Source organism: Procambarus clarkii, chromosome 38, assembly GCF_040958095.1.
Source record: "Procambarus clarkii isolate CNS0578487 chromosome 38, FALCON_Pclarkii_2.0, whole genome shotgun sequence".
Taxonomy (NCBI): domain Eukaryota; kingdom Metazoa; phylum Arthropoda; class Malacostraca; order Decapoda; family Cambaridae; genus Procambarus; species Procambarus clarkii.
Genome location: NC_091187.1, coordinates 26,643,567 through 26,664,406, shown reverse-complemented (window position 1 = coordinate 26,664,406; position 20,840 = coordinate 26,643,567). Strand labels below are relative to the sequence as shown.

The following is a 20,840-nucleotide window of genomic DNA, read 5'->3' as shown; positions in this document are numbered from 1 at the left end:
GGCAATCGTATGTCAAGATGCCACTGTACTAGATATATTTGCATGTAATAAGAGTTGATCCTTGAAAAAATCCTGCTCTCATTAGCTACTGATAAATGTTACTCATTAGTTACTTACTAGATGAATGCGGTTATTGTCATATGTTGATTCACTGGGTAATGCGGTTATCGTCACATCACGATTTAAATAATTATACTCTGGGTTTTACATGATGATGCAATTAAGGATATACTAGATCTATTTGCATGTAATAAGAGTTTACCTTGATCCTTGAAAAAATCCTACTCTCATTAGCTACTGATAAATGTTACTCATTAGTTACTTACTAGATGAATGAGGTTATCGTCATATGACAATTTACATAATTATTGCCTGGGTTTTACCTGTATTCACCTAGTTGTGCTTGCGGGAGTTGAGCTCTACTCTTTCAGCCCGCCTCTCAACTGTCAACTAATCAACTGTTACTATTATTTTTTTTTAAACACACACCCCCAGGAAGCAGCCCATAGCAGCTGTCTAACTCCCAGGCACCTATTTACTGCTAGGTAACAGACGCATCAGGTTGAAGGAAACTCTGCCCATTTGTTTTCCGCTGGCGACGGGGATCGAACCCCGGTCCCTAGGTCCAAGTGTGTAGAGCACTGTCCACTCAACCACCAGCCCCAGAAGATATGATGCAAATAAGACTACAGTTGGTCTATGTGGAGGAAATGGATCTTTCTTTGACCTTTGAAAAAATCTTGCTCTCCATAGTTACTACTAAATGCTGTTACTCATTAGTTATTTACTAGGTGAATGCAGTTACTGTCATATGAGGATTATCATCTGTGGTAGCAGTGAGGCACAGAGCCTTGGGTTTAGGGCCCAGAGTGGTAGCACATTGGTGGCTTGCGCCTTAAATTCAATTTATACTTTTGCCCATATGGTGCCAATTAGGCCATATTACTCCAGTCCTGACCCCCCTTGCTCTAAATGCCACAGTAAATACTGAGCTAAATAAAGTCCATCTTTGGCTAACTGCCAACAAACTCACCCTTAACATTGACAAAACTTTCTATATTCTGTTTGGCAATAAATCCTCTAATCAAATAAATCTCAAAATAAACAATACCCAAATTTGTAACAAATTAGATGGCAAATTCCTTGGCATTCTCATTGACCACAAGCTGAATTTCCAGGGACACATTCTATATATATCAAAAAAAGTTTCAAAAACTGTGGGCATTCTTTCTAAGATCAGATATTACGTACCCCGCCCTGCCCTGGTGACTCTCTATTACTCCCTTATCTATCCATATCTCAACTATGGTATTTGTGCTTGGGGTTCTACTACCCAAAATCATTTACGTCCTCTAATTACTCAACACAAAGCTGCAATTAGAACAATATCCAACTCTGGCCCCAGACATCACTCGGTACCCCTACTCAAATCTCTGAATATGCAGCCCGTCCTCCAAAAATGGGGTGGTAAATGTAAGGAGACAAATAAGTGCAATTATGTACTATTCATAGCAGTTAGAAATTGTACTTATTTTCACTTAGTATTAAATCGTACTGTCAAATATATTGTGAATATTTGAGTTTACCTGAAAAACTGAATAGAAAACCAAACCCTCACCTAACCGTCTTAGTTTTTGAAGATAATAATTTTATTGCTGCTTAATTACAATTAGTACTTAACCTATAGCTATATTGATATTACAGTTTTATAAAACTAATAAAACAAAACTAAAATATATCAATAAATTGTAAAGAAACTCGGGATATTTTAAAATTTTGTATAAAATCTACATTGTTTAATAAACCTGAAAAAGAAATTCCTGATATTTAAAACTTGTGTATTGCTAATTGAAATTGAAAACGTCATCCTAAAATTCTGAGTGTGTTAACAGAAAACGAGGAGAATTAAATCGGGGGAGGGAGTTGGGTGAATGTAACAGCCCCATAAGTACAATTATGCACTGGTTATGACAGTACGAAAGTGTACTTATTACACTTGGTATTAAATCGTACTGTCAATTCGGAGGATGGGTTGGAATATGTAAGACATTAAGTCACTGCACATTCTCTCATGTGTATTATACATATATAAAACGCTAAACTGTAATGCCAATCCTGACCTCAAAAGCTTCATAGAAGGTTGTAACAGAACCCATGAACACCACACCAGAAATAAATACAGTTTTGATATTCCTAGAGTACGACTTAATCAAACTAGAAATGCTCTACAAATCAAGGGGCCCAGAATGTGGAATGACCTTCCCAACCATGTTAAAGACTGTACCTCTCTCAACCAGTTTAAGATAAAAACGAAGCTATACCTAATAAATTCCCTGTAACCTACCTTACCCCTCTATTGTCAACCAATGTCTGTTTTTTTTAAAGAGCGCTGTTTGTCGACAGAATTGTATTTGTGCTGCTTTTTCAGCTACGTTTTCATTTCTTGTTTTCATTTTACTCTTTATGCTCAATTAGTATTAAGCTTTAGTCATTTAAGTTTTTCATGCCCGAAACGCTTTGCGTAATAGTGGCTTTAGGCATTGTATGTACTAGCTCTATCTATAAGTCCACCAATCTTTGTAAAAATTTCTTGTATATATGTACCTTACCTAAATAAACATTTATTTTATTTATTTATTTTTTTATATGTCATCACCCTGAGCCCAACACCATTGAATATTATATGTTCATATCCTTTTCACTACTCTATATGCTTGCAGTGGAGTATACCAGGTAAACCAATTCTCATTTCCCCCTTCAGAGCAGGAGAGATTGCTGAAATAGAGGGAATACAGAGAACATATACGGCACGCATAGACACGATAAAGCACCTAAATTATTGAGATCATCTCCAAGCTCTCCAAATGTACTCACTAGAAAGGAGACAAGAGAGATACCAAATAATATACACATGGAAAATACTGGAAGGCCAGGTCCCTAATCTACACAGTAAAATAACAACGTACTGGAGTGAACGATATGGAAGAAAACACAGAATAGAACCAGTGAAGAGCAGAGGTGCCATAGGCACAATCAGAGAACACTGTATAAACTGTATTAACAGTCTCCGTGGTGTAGTGGTAAGACACTCGCCTGGCGTTCCGCGAGCGCTATGTCATGGGTTCGTATCCTGGCCGGGGAGGATTTACTGGGCGCAATTCCTTAACTGTAGCCTCTGTTTAACGCAACAGTAAAATGTGTACTTGGATGAAAAAACGATTCTTCGCGGCAGGGGATCGTATTTCAGGGACCTGCCCGAAACGCTAAGTGTACTAGTGGCTGTACAAGAATGTAACAACTCTTGTACATATCTCAAAAAAAAAAAAAAAAAAAAAAGCAGAGGTCCTCGGCTGTTCAACGTCCTCCCAGCGACTATAAAATATATTGCCGGAACAACCGTGGACATCTTCAAGAGAAAACTAGACTGTTTTCTAAAAGACGTTCCGGACCAACCAGGCTGTGGTGGGTATGTGGGCCTGTGGGCCGCTCCAAGCAACAGCCTGGTGGACCAAACTCTCACAAGTCAAGCCTGGCCACGGGCCAGGCTTGGGGAGTAGAAGAACTCCCAGAACCCCATCAACCAGATCAACCAGATACAATTATCAATTCAAACAGTATCATGTGTTATGTGAATTATGTGATTTATTAAGTCATTCAACACACTCTTATAAGTAAAGAGAAACATCATCTTCCATCTTGTTGCACCATCTTCCGATGATACAACATGGGAGAACAACACAGGAAGTGTCAGCAAATCCAAGCATGAGGTGTTGACAGGCACCAGACACAGCCATCTTCCCAAGTGCCTCCAGTAGATAAAACGATAAATATTCACTTATTTTTATTTTTCTTACATTTTAAATACAAATTAATAATTCTATATTGAAAGATTACTTTTTTAATTGTTATATTTTTTTGCGCATAGGCAGGTATGACCATTTTTCCATGGCTGCTGCCAAAGGGTTAAGTACGTTAATTCTACCTTGATTTGGATAGGCTTATTTTAAGGGACCATTTGCAGTACCTGCACCACCTACCTTATGACAACGCCTGGTGAATGTTGTCTTCACATGAACCTTGTACTGAGAGCACAGCACACGGGGTCCTAGAGTGAGGTGCAGAGCCCAGGGTCAGGAGCAGAGCCTAGGGGTTCAGGCACAGGATGAAGCCCAGATTAAGTCACAGAACCCAAAGTGAGCCCCAGAGCCCCAGGCGTTTAAGGCCCAGAGCCCAGGGATTAAGGCTGAATCCAGGGTTTAAGGCGCAGTGAGGCACAGAGCCTTGGGTTTAGGACCCAGAGTGAGGTACGGAGCCCAGGTTGATGCACAGAGCCCAGGGTGATACACAGAGCCCAGGGTAATACACAGAGCCCAGGATGAGGCCCAGAATGAGGCACAGCCTAGGGAGAATCAGTGCACGGGAGGCAAATAGGCCCAGCCGCCCACACTCCTGTTTGTTGTTATTTGTTAAGCGCTACGCGTTCACGTCACAATTTTCTCACATTTATCAAGTAAATAAGTGAAAGACTTGGGGAAGAATGTTCAAAGTAATATTAACTACGAGTAACAGGAGTGGCGGGCCGCTATTATGGTTAGAGCAGTAATTAGATGTGTTTAGTGCACATTCGAATGTGCAGCTCACCCGCCCATACAGTACGGATACAAGACACTCCGTACATTGACAACATCGCACACTAATATTTTTACCACTTCGGATACCAGCTTTCGACGTTTCGCATATGTGTACGTGTTCCATATTAAAACGACAATATAATGCTATTAGCAATTAAAATCTTATACTTAACAGGAATATAGTTATTAAATGAAATTTAGTGATGTAATAGACATAATCCGGAGTTGGTAAGGACGCCGCCCGCCAGCGTAAACACAACACACCCGAATGCCCACAAACACGATACAACGCACAAAACACAACACTTCTGTCAGTTTTTGGATAAACTCCTTTTATGTTTATTATGTGAGAGTTATCCTTGTATAAAATGATAACTATTATAGGTAAGCGCCTAATATTTAATATTAATCAATAAAAGCGAAGTCAGAAGCCACACGCCTGTCTGTACATGTCTTTTGTGTAAAACTATTTTGGGCGCTCATGTACTTGTGCGCTAGCTGGCGTTCACAACTGTTCTCGCCTACAAGCATTAGAATTAAACAAACGAATTTATTTATTCATTTATATACAAGAAGAGAAGGCTACCCTTGAGCCTATAATATTCATTTGATCACTGGTCTCCCATTTGGTCCTCATTGCTTTATCTTACTATTATTGAATGTCAATAACCGTATTATGCAATTTCAATTTCTTCTATTTCTTTCTTTATTATGCACCCCATACCCATCCCGTGGGCGGTGGTGTAAAGGATTACAGAGGCACATAATCGGTTCAGGAACTGAACCCTCTAGTTCGTTTAGCTAAGCAAATAACAATGTTTGACGCTAGTTACAAAATTATTAATGTTGTATACACATGTACTACACAAGAGGCTCACAACAGTCACTATAAAAGGCACTTTACATCTATAGTGAGTCACACAGTTACTAGTCTTGCTCCACACCCACCCAACTGGGCGGCAGCTTTACAGTCATGTGCTCCATACCCACCCAACTGGGCGGCAGCTTTACAGTCATGTGCATGCATTACCTACAGTAAGCAAATTTTGGATACTTCGCTAAGATTTCGGGCAGCACATCATTATGAATGAAGTACTTACACATTTCATTATGCAACTTTAATAAAGTTGTCCTTCAGCATTTTGTGGTGTTCAGCTACCCTTATCTTCTGTATGTTCCTCACATTACCAGTATACACAAACATTGATATGTAGGGATATAGACTCTCAGGTAAGTTAGTAATTTAAATGCATAGTAGCAGTCCTAGGCGTTCAATCCCCGACCGCCGTCCAAGTGGTTTGGCACCATTCCTCCCCATCCCATCCCAAATCCTTATCCTGATCCCTTCCCAGTGTTAAATAGTTGTAATGAACAGGCACTATATATTATATATACATTATATATATATATATATATATATATATATATATATATATATATATATATATATATATTATTAAATATGACCGAAAAAGTAAGATTAATAATTCTAACACGAATTTTCTCAATCTTTCGTACATTACGCTTCACTGTTGGAGGTAAATCAAAAATCACTTCTCCAAAATTCATTTTTATTTCTAGTCTGACGCGACACGGGCGCGTTTCGTAAAACTTATTACATTTTCAAAGACTTCACAAATACACAACTGATTAGAACGTATCTCTGATTTTATATCTACATTTGAGTGAGGTGGGAAGGGTGATGTGGCATTAACACAAGACAGAACAGGAGGGGATATTAATAGGGTATTAAAAGTATCAACACAAGACAGAACAGAAACAATGGGTATTGAATAGAAGTGTTTGTAGAAAGCCTATTGGTCCATATTTCTTGATGCTTCTATATTGGAGCGGAGTCTTGAGGTGGGTAGAATATAGTTGTGCAATAATTGGCTGTTGATTGCTGGTGTTGACTTCTTGATGTGTAGTGCCTCGCAAACGTCAAGCCGCCTGCTATCGCTGTATCTATCGATGATTTCTGTGTTGTTTGCTAGGATTTCTCTGGCGATGGTTTGGTTATGGGAAGAGATTATATGTTCCTTAATGGAGCCCTGTTGCTTATGCATCGTTAAACGCCTAGAAAGAGATGTTGTTGTCTTGCCTATATACTGGGTTTTTTGGAGCTTACAGTCCCCAAGTGGGCATTTGAAGGCATAGACGACATTAGTCTCTTTTAAAGCGTTCTGTTTTGTGTCTGGAGAGTTTCTCATGAGTAGGCTGGCCGTTTTTCTGGTTTTATAGTAAATCGTCAATTAAATTAAATGACGATTTACTATAAAACCAGAAAAACGGCCAGCCTACTTATGAGAAACTCTCCAGACACAAAACAGAACGCTTTAAAAGAGACTAATGTCGTCTATGCCTTCAAATGCCCACTTGGGGACTGTAAGCTCCAAAAAACCCAGTATATAGGCAAGACAACAACATCTCTTTCTAGGCGTTTAACGATGCATAAGCAACAGGGCTCCATTAAGGAACATATAATCTCTTCCCATAACCAAACCATCGCCAGAGAAATCCTAGTAAACAACACAGAAATCATCGATAGATACAGCGATAGCAGGCGGCTTGACGTTTGCGAGGCACTACACATCAAGAAGTCAACACCAGCAATCAACAGCCAATTATTGCACAACTATATTCTACCCACCTCAAGACTCCGCTCCAATATAGAAGCATCAAGAAATATGGACCAATAGGCTTTCTACAAACACTTCTATTCAATACCCATTGTTTCTGTTCTGTCTTGTGTTGATACTTTTAATACCCTATGAATATCCCCTCCTGTTCTGTCTTGTGTTAATGCCACATCACCCTTCCCACCTCACTCAAATGTAGATATAAAATCAGAGATACGTTCTAATCAGTTGTGTATTTGTGAAGTCTTTGAAAATGTAATAAGTTTTACGAAACGCGCCCGTGTCGCGTCAGACTAGAAATAAAAATGAATTTTGGAGAAGTGATTTTTGATTTACCTCCAACAGTGAAGCGTAATGTACGAAAGATTGAGAAAATTCGTGTTAGAATTATTAATCTTACTTTTTCGGTCATATTTAATAATATATGTCTACAGGAAAGACTGCTACCAAAATATACTAATATATATATATATATATATATATATATATATATATATATATATATATATATATATATATATATATATATATATATATATATATATATATATATATATATATATATATATATATATATTTTTTTTAAAGTTTGTGAGGGTACCACCTCTGGTGCCAATGTGGGGACCCATAGCCTCGGAGAAGAAAATAAAAAGTATTCAGAAGAGACCTTGTGGCTTCTCACTGAACACTAATATTATCTTCTCCTACCACCCCCATTCTTTTGTATGTACACATATATATTTTTCTGACCAGGGGGAGAAAGATACTGGCAGTATGGGGCGTTAAAGTTTATTGAAGATTAAATTCTGCAGAACATGTAAATGTATAAAGTTCAAATATAAAGTAAGTAATTATATAAAGTTTATATTAAACACGGTTTATATTATAGGCTTATAACAAAGTTGATATTATTAAACTTAATATTGAACATGTAAATATATAAAGTTTCAAAATATATAATTTAAGGACTATATAACGTTTATAGTAAAATATATAAAGTAAATATATAAAGTAAGAATTAACAGTAACAATTCCAAGTCCGAGGACTAGATTTAACTTAAAAGGTACACCCGTAGTAAGTATGAGACCTTAGCCTATAGTGACATGGAAACTAATTCTGCAGAAACCTAAAGGTTAACTGGTACTAGAATTAAGGCCGAGTGCAAATGTGTAGTAATTATATAACACTAGGATATAACAGGCAGGACACAAAGAATAACTAATAAGTGAGAGACCACATAACACGTAATGTACCCGGCCAAGAGGCCGTAAAAGACCTAATGGATAAGGAGAAGGGGGTGTGACTACAAGTAGGGCTTACTAGCACCTAGACTGGGCAAAGTATTAGCTGCGGACAGCGGGACACTTGGGGACCGGCGCTGCACCCCCCTTCCCACATGCAGTGGGGAGACAATCGGGACAACTGTGCAAAGCATGACTGGGGTACAAAAGCAGCCGCTTGCAAAGGGGGGGAGGGTGGGGTTTTGCGAGGGCAGCGGCGAGGGCAGGCGGAGTGAGGCAGAGCCCCAGTGTGCGCCCGTATTTATACAGGCCCCAAACTGCCCGCGCAACGCCGCGGGACGCGCTGCGCAATTGTTTCTTTCTCCCCCGCCAGAAAAATCCCCGCTTGCGATCAAGCAGTGACCATTTTCTGACCAGGGGGAGAAAGATACTGGCAGTATGGGGCGTTAAAGTTTATTGAAGATTAAATTCTGCAGAACATGTAAATGTATAAAGTTCAAATATAAAGTAAGTAATTATATAAAGTTTATATTAAACACGGTTTATATTATAGGCTTATAACAAAGTTGATATTATTAAACTTAATATTGAACATGTAAATATATAAAGTTTCAAAATATATAATTTAAGGACTATATAACGTTTATATTAAAATATATAAAGTAAATATATAAAGTAAGAATTAACAGTAACAATTCCAAGTCCGAGGACTAGATTTAACTTAAAAGGTACACCCGTAGTAAGTATGAGACCTTAGCCTATAGTGACATGGAAACTAATTCTGCAGAAACCTAAAGGTTAACTGGTACTAGAATTAAGGCCGAGTGCAAATGTGTAGTAATTATATAACACTAGGATATAACAGGCAGGACACAAAGAATAACTAATAAGTGAGAGACCACATAACACGTAATGTACCCGGCCAAGAGGCCGTAAAAGACCTAATGGATAAGGAGAAGGGGGTGTGACTACAAGTAGGGCTTACTAGCACCTAGACTGGGCAAAGTATTAGCTGCGGACAGCGGGACACTTGGGGACCGGCGCTGCACCCCCACCGCAGGCCAGCGGCCGGACCCCCCCCCCGAAGGGCGAGTGCCAGCTGGCCGCGTGAGGCACTCAATGTAGCAGAGCAACAACGTCCCATCTGACGTACGATGTGGGCACTACTCTTCCGCCTGCCGTTTGCCATTATTTCTGATGTGGCGAGCCCGTCCCGAGACAGCTGGGTGCGGGGCGTAGTCATCTGAAGTCAAGCCTAGCGCCGAGAGGGCAGCGCGTAGGATCCTGGAGAAATCTCGCCTGGTGACAGGAGCGCTTGTAGGATCTGTGCTTGTAGGATCCGAAGAGTGTTGATTCCTGACCATGTAAGCGATACCTGGTCCAGTCGGAGCGTGCGTCGATTTTTTGTCGCGTAGCTCACCTCCCCCGGGCTGAAAGATATAAGGCAGTAAGGGTGGGCAGAAGCGGCGTGCAGTGTTATCGAGACAGGCAAGAGCACAGACGAGAGGGAAACCCTAGCTGAATCAATACGGAGACGAAAAAACGGGGGAGGGAGCCCGGCAGCAGGAATTAAGAGAAACCTTAATTAACAATCCTGGATGAATAAAGAGCATCCGAATAATTATACTGTAGCAATGAAGGGGGGCTAACAAATCTAAGAATCTTCCAGCAAACGGAAGGGGGAAGTACCTTTGCTAAGAGCAAAGGTGGGAGAAAACCGGTAGAACAGCAAGGAGGCACAAAGCAACTATAACAGGGTAAGACGAAACACTATAAATCTTGAATATAAACAATACATATACCAAGAAAGGGTATAACAACTAAGCAACATATACATAAACAATAAAATGGAATAAGAACCAATTCTTAAAGCCAAATCTATAACATGCTTGTGTCCTAATCGGATGTAGAATGTGCGCGGGGAACATTACCCTTGGTCTCTATCCCATCTCTGCCTCCAGACGGGTGATTGGCTGGATAGAAGCCAAGGAGTCTGCCTTGGGTGGCCGCTGAGTGTAGTCTTGTGTTGTCAATGAGCGTCTGCGAGCCGCAGCTAGTACGCCGTGAACTTCGGCAACATCTTTAGAACAGGAGCAAAGTGAAATCGACGGCAGGGAGCTGCCATTCAGTAACTGTAATAAGGATAATAATAAGAATACAATGTCGTAAATAATCGTACAATGAAGAATACAATGTAATATCGTAAATAACAGATGACGGCAAGTGCCGCAGAATGGAAGAAATTAAGAAAGCAACACCAAACCATAATAACAATTTATATTTTAATAAAATGATACTGGAATGACAGTAACGATACGGAGTAATATTAATACTGCCATATAGCCCAGCAAATAAAGAGAAGATAATAGTATTAACGTAGGCCCTGGGCGGCTGCATCCCGGCATCGCTGCGTGCGTTGATGGTGATCAGAGGAATATCCGGCTCGCGTTCTCTTCCTCGCCGCAGTAGGGTGTGAAGGGGGGGGGGGGGTTCCGGCTTGTCGTGGCTGCGAATAAAGGGAACAGAAGAAACCGGCATTGAGCGCCAAGCGGGCAGAGCGCAGTGGAAGGAATAGCGGTTGGAGGTAAGGGGCCCCTAACCTAATGATAGATGAGGTAAAATTAAATAGAATACTATTACGTAGTAGGAAACAACAATGGCGAAGGAACAAGAAGAGTAAAATAGCCCAGAAGGCCGGATGGCCAAAGAACGTTAGCGACCTATGGCCAACAGCATGCTGGCTGCGCTGGCCAACCGGAAGCTGGCCGACGTCATGCTAACTGACTGGCTTGAGCTTGCCGAAAGGAAGGCCGAATGGCCAGTTTTTTGCATGACACCGTGCGCGAGGCCATGCTAAACTTCTCGGTAGCATCCAAATGTAACTTAATGTACTGTCGATACGATGAAGAATGGGAGGTCAGATATAATGCACAAAATTCAGAATAGAATATATAATGAGGGAAACGAGTGTAATAGGACGAAATAACCGGAGGAGAAAAAAAAATTTGTGGGGGGGGGGGGCCACCCGAATGCACTGCAACTAGCGTACCTTAGCTGAAAATAACTTAAAGGCACAGAGGCAAAGCAATAGATTAATACAAATCCTAATTGATAGTCCCTTAATAACAAATTGAACGTGAAACTTAAACAAAGAGTAAATTGCGGGAGAAAAATTTTTCCGTAATAAATACAAATCAAATTGCGAGCCCAACAATAACAAAATTAACAGACACGCAGACGTAGGAGGAACCGATAAGCCGCGGCTCGCGCACCGCTAGCCATACCTAAACATACCTAGACAGGAAGGGGAGAAGCATAAAGGTAGCCCAGCAAAAGACTAGTAATTAGTAACTCTGCAAATAGCACATCCTGGCTGACTTAATAATTTACTTAGTAACTCTGCAAATAGCACATCCTGGCTGACTTCTTAATAATTTACTTAGTAACTCTGCAAATAGCACATCCTGGCTGACTTTACGTAATGACGTAAGGCAAGGAAAATGAACAAACATACTGAACACAGCAACGCAAAATTAAACATGCGACATGAGCAAAGCATCAACTGTCGGAGTAAATTAAGGTAGGCTGTTTGGGAAAAGGAATCCGTGGTAATCTGAAAGCAGGAGGCATGTTAGTGCTGAAATGTAGAACGTAATTAAGAGGAAGGGCAAGGCATGTCGCGAGCTGTCTGCCAGTACAAAATAAGAAACCTTCCATATAAGCGTATAAATCTTAATTTACATTGTCTTAGGAAGGCAAAGAACGGGATATCATTAAATATACGACGTTCCCGACGACGCTTCGACGCCGCCATCTGCTGGAGTGTACCGTGCCCCAGGCAACGTGGGGGCCACCCCCTTGTCCAGGTCACCTGAATAGGGCAAGTCATGGCACGTGAAGTCTGCAGGTACAAAATAAGGGTATACAATCGGCGTGCATATATAACCATTTTTACATTAAGAGAACGGAGGGAAAGCATAACAAATATAACCTGATAAGTAACGTGAATAAACTGCAAGAGCCAAGCGTAAATACTGTAACCACTGAGGAAACTAAACTGCAAAGCTAAGCATAAACTACTGTAACTACCGATGAAACTAGGCAAAAATGCAGGGCCAGGAGACGTGAAGCTAAAATAAGGGCCCGCGAATACTGCAAATAGCACATCCTGTCTGACTTTACTTAATAATTCTTAGGAACTCTGCAAATAGCACATCCTGGCTGACTTTACTTAATAATTTACTTAGTAACTCTGCGACTAGCACTGCCTGTCTGACTTTACTTAATAAATTACTTGGTAATTCCACAAATAGCACATCCTGGCTGTCTTTACTTGATAACGTAAGGCAGGGTAAAAGTGGTAAGCATACTGGACACAGCAACGCAAAAATAAACATGCGACATGAGCAACGCATCAACTGTCGGAGTAAATTAAGGAGGCTGATTGGGAAGGAAAGTCCGAGGTAACCTGAAACAGGAGGCATGTTAGCGCCGAGATGTAGAACATAATTATGAATAGGGCAAGGCATGGCACGTGGTATCTGCAAGTACAAAATAAGGGTATACAATCGGCGTGGATATATAGCCATATTACATTAAGGGAACGGAGGAGATGCATAACATAAATAATCAAATAAGCGACGTGTATAACTGCAAGAGCCAAACGAAAGTACTGTAACTACTGAGGAAACTAGGCAAACTGTGCTATTATAACATAATTACAATTAATACAATTATAACATAAATAATTATAAATTGCAAAACAAAGTATGCTCAAAATAAAGCTGGACTATAATTCGTTAGAGAAAACGGGATTAACACTTGTAAGTTTCCACAGTCGGTGGCTGTGGAAACGTTCCGTGCTACACCGGCAGATGAAACGTCTGGATAAACCAGCGGCCTGGGGGGGGGGGGGGCCCACTGTGACTTCCGGGCTACCAGGCAGACAACACATCTGGATAAACCAGCGGCCTGAAAGACCACATATTTATATGGCCAATGTAAATAAGATACCTGAATAACATCGCCAGCTTAACTCACCACAGGAAGAACGTCGGCTGGACATGAACCCCCGAGCGCAGACAGCGAAGACGGCAGCGGCTATGACAACCTTCGTGGCTACATTGGGCAGACAAAACGTCTGGAGAAACCAGCGGCCTGGGGGGCCGCAGTAGATTCCGGGCCACACCGGCAGACAACACGTCTGGATAAACCCGCGGCCAGAAAGGCCGTGTATTTATATGACCAATATAAATATAATACCTGTAGAACATCGTCGGCTTAACTCATCGCAGGAAGGACGTCTGCTTAACTCATCGCAGGAAGGACGTCGGCTTAACTCATCGCAGGAAGGACGTCGGCTTAACTCATCGCAGGAAGGACGTCGGCTTAACTCATCGCAGGAAGGACGTCGGCTTAACTCATCGCAGGAAGGACGTCGGCTTAACTCATCGCAGGAAGGACGTCGGCTTAACTCATCGCAGGAAGGACGTCGGCTTAACTCATCGCAGGAAGGACGTCGGCTTAACTCATCGCAGGAAGGACGTCGGCTTAACTCATCGCAGGAAGGACGTCGGCTTAACTCATCGCAGGAAGGACGTCGGCTTAACTCATCGCAGGAAGGACGTCGGCTTAACTCATCGCAGGAAGGACGTCGGCTTAACTCATCGCAGGAAGGACGTCGGCTGGGGAGCAGCCCCTGAACGCAGTCAGCTAAGACGGCAGCGGCTGTCAACCTTCCTGGCTACGTTGGGCAGACTAAACGTCTGAAAAACCAGCAGCCTGGGAAGCAGCAGTATCTTCCGGGCTACACTGAGCAGACAATACGTCTGATAACCAGCGGCCTGGGAGGCCGCAGTATATTCCGGGCTACACCGAGCAGACAATACGTCTGATAACCAGCGGCCTGGGAGGCCGCAGTATATTCCGGGCTACACCGAGCAGACAATACGTCTGATAACCAGCGTCCTGGGAGGCCACACATGTCTGGATAAGCCAGCAGCCGGGAGGCTGCAGATTCTTCTGGGCTACACCGGGCAGACAAAACGACTGTAAAAACGTTTACTGGTACTGGTAAACGAAACTGGTACTGTCTAGCGTCAGTACTTAATAACTTTGACAAAGTCAAGGAAACAAGTATAAAGGTAAAACAGTAAGTAAAATGACATGCACTTAGGCAATGCATAATTAGTAATAAATTGCTGATGGAACTAATCAATACGAGTCCGAGATAAACTTAAAGGGAGAGGCATGAGGCCCGAAGACAGCATCTAGGACATCCTAGCTGACTTTACTTAAAGGTGAAGCATAAGTTAAACAATTGTAAACCAGTAAAGTAAAAACATGCAGCAAGGGCAATGTAAAATGCAGGACATTTGCTGAGGAAACTAAACATAAAAGCAGGGCCAGAAGAAACTTAAAGCAAGAGGCAAGGGCCCGATCCCGACAACTATCACATCCTAGCTGACTTTACATAATAACTTAAAGGCAAAGCAGAGGTTAAACAAACGAATGTAAAACCAGCAAAGAAACTAGCAGCTTGACACTGCATAAAATTCATTAATAAATTAAGGAAACTTATGGAAAACAAGTCCATAAAAACTTAAAGCTAGAGGCCGGAGGCCTGTGACACAGCAGCTAGCATAACCTAGCTGACTTTACATAATAACTTAAAGGCAATAGCAAAAGTTAAACAAACAAATGTAAAACCAGCTAAAGAAAACATGCAGCTTGACACTGCATAAAATTCATTAATAAAGGAAAGTTATGGAAAAACAAATCCATGAAACAAAGCTAGGAGCCAGAGGCCCGAGACACTGCAGCTAGCCTAACCTAGCCGACTTTACCTAATAACTTATAAGCAAGCAAAGTTACACAAACCTAAGTGTAAAACCTGCAAAAGAAAACATGCAGCTTGACACTGCATTAAATTCAATAATAAATTAAGGAAACTTATGGAAAACACAAGTCCAAGAAAATTTAAAGCTAGAGGCCGGAGGCCTGAGACACAGCAGCTAGCATAACCTAGCTGACTTTACCTAATAACTTATAGGCAATGACCAAAAGTTAAAACAACCCAAATGTAAAACCAGCTAAAGAAACACGCAGCTTGACACTGCATAAAATTCAATAATAAAATGAAGAAACTTATGGAAACAAATCCAGAAAACGAAGCTAGGGGCCAGAGGCCTGTGACACTGCAGCTAGCCTAACCTAGCTAACTTTACCTACTAACTTAAAGGCAATGACCAGAAGTTAAAACAAACCTAAATCTAAATCCAGCTAAAGAAACATGCAGCTTAACACTGCATAAATTTCAGTAGTAAATTAAGGAAACTTGTGGGAAAACAGGTCCATGAAAACAAAGCTAGGGGCCAGAGGCCTGTGACACAGCAGCTAGCCTAACCTAGCTGACTTTCCCTAATAACTTAAAGGCAATAAGCTAAAGTTAAATAAAACTAAATGTACAACCTGCAAAAGAAACAGGGAGCTTGACACTGCAATAAATTCGTTAATAAGTTAAGGAAAAACTAGTCCATTAAACTTAAAGCTGGTGGCCAGAGGCCTGTGACTCGGCAGCTAGCCTAACCTAGCTGACTTTACCTAATAACTTATAGGCAATAAGCAAAAGTTAAAACAGACCTGAATGAAAAGCCTGCAAAAGAAACATGCAGCTTGCCACCATTAAATTCATTAATAAATTAAGGAACTTATGAAAATACAAATCCATGAAAATTAAAGCTAGGGGCGAAAGCAAAGGTAAAATTACAGTAAATATTGTAGCGTGAGGAAACACACCCTGACTAACAGTCAGACTGTAAGGAAGGACATATAAAGAACGTAAATAATAAATAACGGCATAACAGAAGTCGCCCAACAGCATACCTCACGTCGACTGGGTGTGGAGCTTAAGGACAGGGCTGAGCAGATGGGGAAGGAGAGGGTAGGGGTGGACAGGCCTCCTCCCGAGTGTGGTTCAAATAACAGCCACCTACTGGAGAAAAACCCAGTGCCCCATAACACCGAGGGTCACCTTCCCCTCTAGGACCACTGCACCTGCATTTGGTCACCAACGCTGAACCAACAGGCGTGCTTCAGGGCGCGCGCGCCAACAAAGAGACAAACACTGGTCTGACGCGCCAACACAAACACTGGTCCCGCGCGCCAACAAAACACAAAAACTACCTTAAATGTTGAGAAGGGCAGGACGCCCCTAACGGGTCGCTCCGAGTCGTTGTCGCGAGGAACTGTTGTAGGGTCCATGCTGTGAGAACAGTTGAGCGGGCTAAACTTCTGTGTTTACGACTCGCTGAGCAGCAGTGAGTTTTGCGAGGGCAGCGGCGAGGGCAGGCGGAGTGAGGCAGAGCCCCAGTGTGCGCCCGTATTTATACAGGCCCCAAACTGCCCGCGCAACGCCGCGGGACGCGCTGCGCAATTGTTTCTTTCTCCCCCGCCAGAAAAATCCCCGCTTGCGATCAAGCAGTGACCATTACTTTATTTGAACTTTGTTACAAAAAAGGAGTTACATATGGGTTACAAAGATGGTTATCATAGGTTGTCGAGTTCCTCCAGCTCCACAGATGGCGGGCAGGAACCCTGGATGCAGTGCGCATTTCCCCTCTGTATCGCCACACTGAGGCGCTGGAAAAGAAAGCTTGCAGCTCTCGGGTCCCTTGTTGTTTCAATGAGCCTAGAACCCAGTTCCTTCAAAAAACTGGTAGCACTTTTACCCCAGGTGCCGAGTGTCTCAGAAGCAATGGGGACAAAATTGTAGTGGTGATCCAGTTCTCTATACTTACGGGATTTGGCTGCTTCCCTGTGGGTGGCAGCGCCACCTGGTTGTGCAACACTGAGGTTAATGTAGGTGTTAGCCAGGGTTGATACGCACGTGTAGTCCCATACCAACTGCTTGCCATTCTTCCAGGGGTTCACTGTGATACCATCCGGGCGACCAATAAGAGCATCAGAGTTACGGGGCGTTAGGTAACGGGGCTCTCTTTCAGCTGGGCATCCAGCTGTGGTGAGGCTCCTCTTGATGATGTCGTTAACTTCACTGTGCCTCGAGTGCCATCCCCCTGTGCTTTGGCAGAGTAGGCCATGGTGGCCGTACCTGTCAGCCACCACCTCGCCGCAAATACACCTATATCTGGTGTGGATTGGGGCAGCAAGGCGGAGGGCCACAGCAATTCGGAGGGCGTGTGGTGTGAGACGCGTGCCAGTTGCCGACATTGGGGTTGCTAACAGGAAATCCCCTGCATGTGGTGCTGCTACTGCTGTGAGGCGAGCAATGTCGTGTTGTGTTGTTGCAGCACCCAGGCACTCTGCAGCAACTTGGTCTACAATGGGGCCATCCCAGCTGGATTGCTTGTGGGCTTTTGGGGATAGTGGTTGAGGTGATTGGCCTGCACGAGAGGCCCACTCTGTGGCACAGCGTGTAAAATTGGGATCATAAACACCTGCCAGCTGATGTAAGTGGGGAGGTAGAATTTCCTTCACAAGGAATATATATTATATATATATATATATATATATATATATATATATATATATATATGTATATATATATATATATATATATGTCGTACCTAGTAGCCAGAACGCACTTCTCGGCCTACTATGCAAGGCCCGATTTGCCTAATAAGCCAAGTTTTCATGAATTAATGTTTTTTCGACTACCTAACCTACCTAACCTAACCTAGCCTAACCTTTTCGGCTACCTAACCTAACCTAACCTATAAAGATAGGTTAGGTTAGGTTAGGTAAGGTTGGTTAGGTTCGGTCATATATCTACGTAAATTTTAACTCCAATAAAATTAAATTGACCTCATACATAATGAAATGGGTAGCTTTATCAATTCATAAGAAAAAAAATAGAGAATATATATTAATTCAGGAAAACTTGGCTTATTAGGCAAATCGGGCCTTGCATAGTAGGTTGAGAAGTGCGTTCTGGCTACTAGGTACGACATATATATATATATATATATATATATATATATATATATATATATATATATATATATGTCGTACCTAGTAGCCAGAACTCACTTTTTGGCCTACTATTCAAGGCCCGATTTGCCTAATAAGCCAAGTTTTCCTGAATTAATATATTTTTTCTAATTTTTTTCTTAAGAAATGATAAAGCTACCCATTTCATTATGTATGAGGTCAATTTTTTTTTATTGGAGTTAAAATTAACGTAGATATATGACCGAACCTAACCAACCCTACCTAACCTAACCTAACCTATCTTTATAGGTTAGGTTTGGTTAGGTAGCCGAAAAAGTTAGGTTAGGTTAGGTTAGGTAGGTTAGGTAGTCGAAAAACAATTAATACATGAAAACTTGGCTTATTAGGCAAATCGGGCCTTGAATAGTAGGCCAAAAAGTGAGTTCTGGCTACTAGGTACGACATATATATATATATATATATATATATATATATATGTCGTACCTAGTAGCCAGAACGCACTTCTCAGCCTACTATTCAAGGCCCAATTTGCCTAATAAGCCAAGTTTTCATGAATTAATTGTTTTTTCGACTACCTAACCTACCTAACCTAACCTAACCTAACTTTTTCGGCTACCTTACCTAACCTAACCTATAAAGATAGGTTAGGTTAGGTTCGGTAGGGTTGGTTAGGTTCGGTCATATATCTACGTTAATTTTAACTCCAATAAAAAAAAATTGACTTATACATAATAAAATGGGTAGCTTTATCATTTCATAAGAAAAAAATTAGAGAAAATATATTAATTCATGAAAATTTGGTTTATTAGGCAAATCAGGCCTTGGATAGTAGGCTGAAAAGTGCGTTCTGGCTACTAGGTACGACATATATATATATATATATATATATATATATATATATATATATGTCGTACCTAGTAGCCAGAACTCACTTCTCAGCCTACTGTGCAAGGCCAAATTTGCCTAGTAAGCCAAGTTTTCATGAATTAATTGTTTTTCGACTACCTAACCTACCTAACCTAACCTAACCTAACTTTTTCGGCTACCTAACCAAACCTAACCTATAAAGATAGGTTAGGTTAGGTTAGGTAGGGTTGGTTAGGTTCGGTCATATATCTACGTTAATTTTAACTCCAATAAAAAAAAATTGACCTCATACATAATGAAATGGGTAGCTTTATCATTTCATAAGAAAAAAATTAGAAAAAATATATTAATTCAGGAAAATTTGGCATATTAGGCAAATCGGGCCTTGAATAGTAGGCCAAAAAGTGAGTTCTGGCTACTAGGTACGACATATATATATATATATATATATATAGATATATATATATATATATATATATATATATATATATATATATATATATATATATAATTATGCCAGTATAATCTAATAATATATACTGGTCTAATAAAATAATTAGACCAGTTAATACTCTCACTCGTTGTGTTAGCATATGTTAGCTTGATAAAACTAACTGTTCATTGTTGAGAAATGTGTTAACAAACAATATATCTGACTTTATCAAGACTGTAGCTTGCTTAGCAAAAGGAACTTTATTAAATTTGGGTTCAGTTTAATTACCTCTCAATGGATGAGTAATTGGGGCATAATAAAGGAACTAAGCTCATAAAATGAAAGATGGGAAAACAACATTAGAGAGATAAACTCGAGAGACGTTTTCATGTTAACCCGAAAATTATTTGAGGAGCAAGACGGACTGCGGGTCAGGCAATTGGTCTTCATGCTATCGTTATGGGGGATCAGCCATTACACGTGTTAATGACTCTTGTATAGTTGTGTAGTTAAGGACAACAGGGTAAAGGGGTAATGGGCATTGTGGTTGATTGTTCTACCTGGGAATCCTCCACTGTTTTATATCTTATGTATGTATGTATGTACTCACCTAGTTGTGTTTGCAGGGGTTGAGCTCTGGCTCTTTGGTCCCGCCTCTCAACCGTCAATCAACTGATGTACAGATTCCTGAGCCTACTGGGCTCTGTCATATCTACATTTGAAACTGTGTATGGAGTCAGCCTCCACCACATTACTGCCTAATGCATTCCATTTATTAACTACTCTGACACTGAAAAGTTCTTTCTATAATCTCTCTGTAGCTCATTTGGGTACTCAGCTTCCACCTGTGTCCCCTTGTGCGTGTACCACATGTGTTAAATAAATGTATGTATGTATGTAGGTAAGGAGAGAGAGAGAGAGAGAGAGAGAGAGAGAGAGAGAGAGAGAGAGAGAGAGAGAGAGAGAGAGAGAGAGAGAGAGGGAGAGAGAGAGAGAGATGGAGACCGAGACAGAGAAATAGATATAGACAGAGTCAGGGAGAGAATGTTAGACACAGAG

General features: G+C 41.2%; 2 protein-coding genes and 1 long non-coding RNA gene across 3 annotated transcripts in view; 1 reads left to right on the top strand and 2 right to left on the bottom strand.

Moving 5' to 3' along the window:
• Positions 1 to 4,814, top strand: part of LOC138372300 (piggyBac transposable element-derived protein 4-like) — a 91,891-nt gene extending 87,077 nt beyond the window's left edge. The window contains exon 3 of the mRNA XM_069337583.1: positions 4,807 to 4,814. Coding sequence (XP_069193684.1) covers positions 4,807 to 4,814 — 8 coding nt within the window. The remainder of the gene's footprint in view (positions 1 to 4,806) is intronic.
• Positions 1 to 4,888, bottom strand: part of temp (protein prenyltransferase alpha subunit repeat-containing protein tempura) — a 186,077-nt gene extending 181,189 nt beyond the window's left edge. Inside the window, exon 1 of the mRNA XM_045764827.2 lies at positions 4,038 to 4,888. The gene's annotated coding sequence lies outside the window, so the exon portion shown is untranslated. The remainder of the gene's footprint in view (positions 1 to 4,037) is intronic.
• Positions 4,889 to 8,042: 3,154 nt separating this feature from the next.
• On the bottom strand, positions 8,043 to 16,998 carry LOC138349607 (uncharacterized). Its single transcript, XR_011230854.1, has 3 exons — positions 16,697 to 16,998; positions 10,444 to 10,644; positions 8,043 to 9,942 (listed from the first exon to the last, which is right to left on the bottom strand). It is a non-coding gene; the product is annotated as an uncharacterized lncRNA (long non-coding RNA).
• Between the last annotated feature and the right edge of the window lie 3,842 nt (positions 16,999 to 20,840).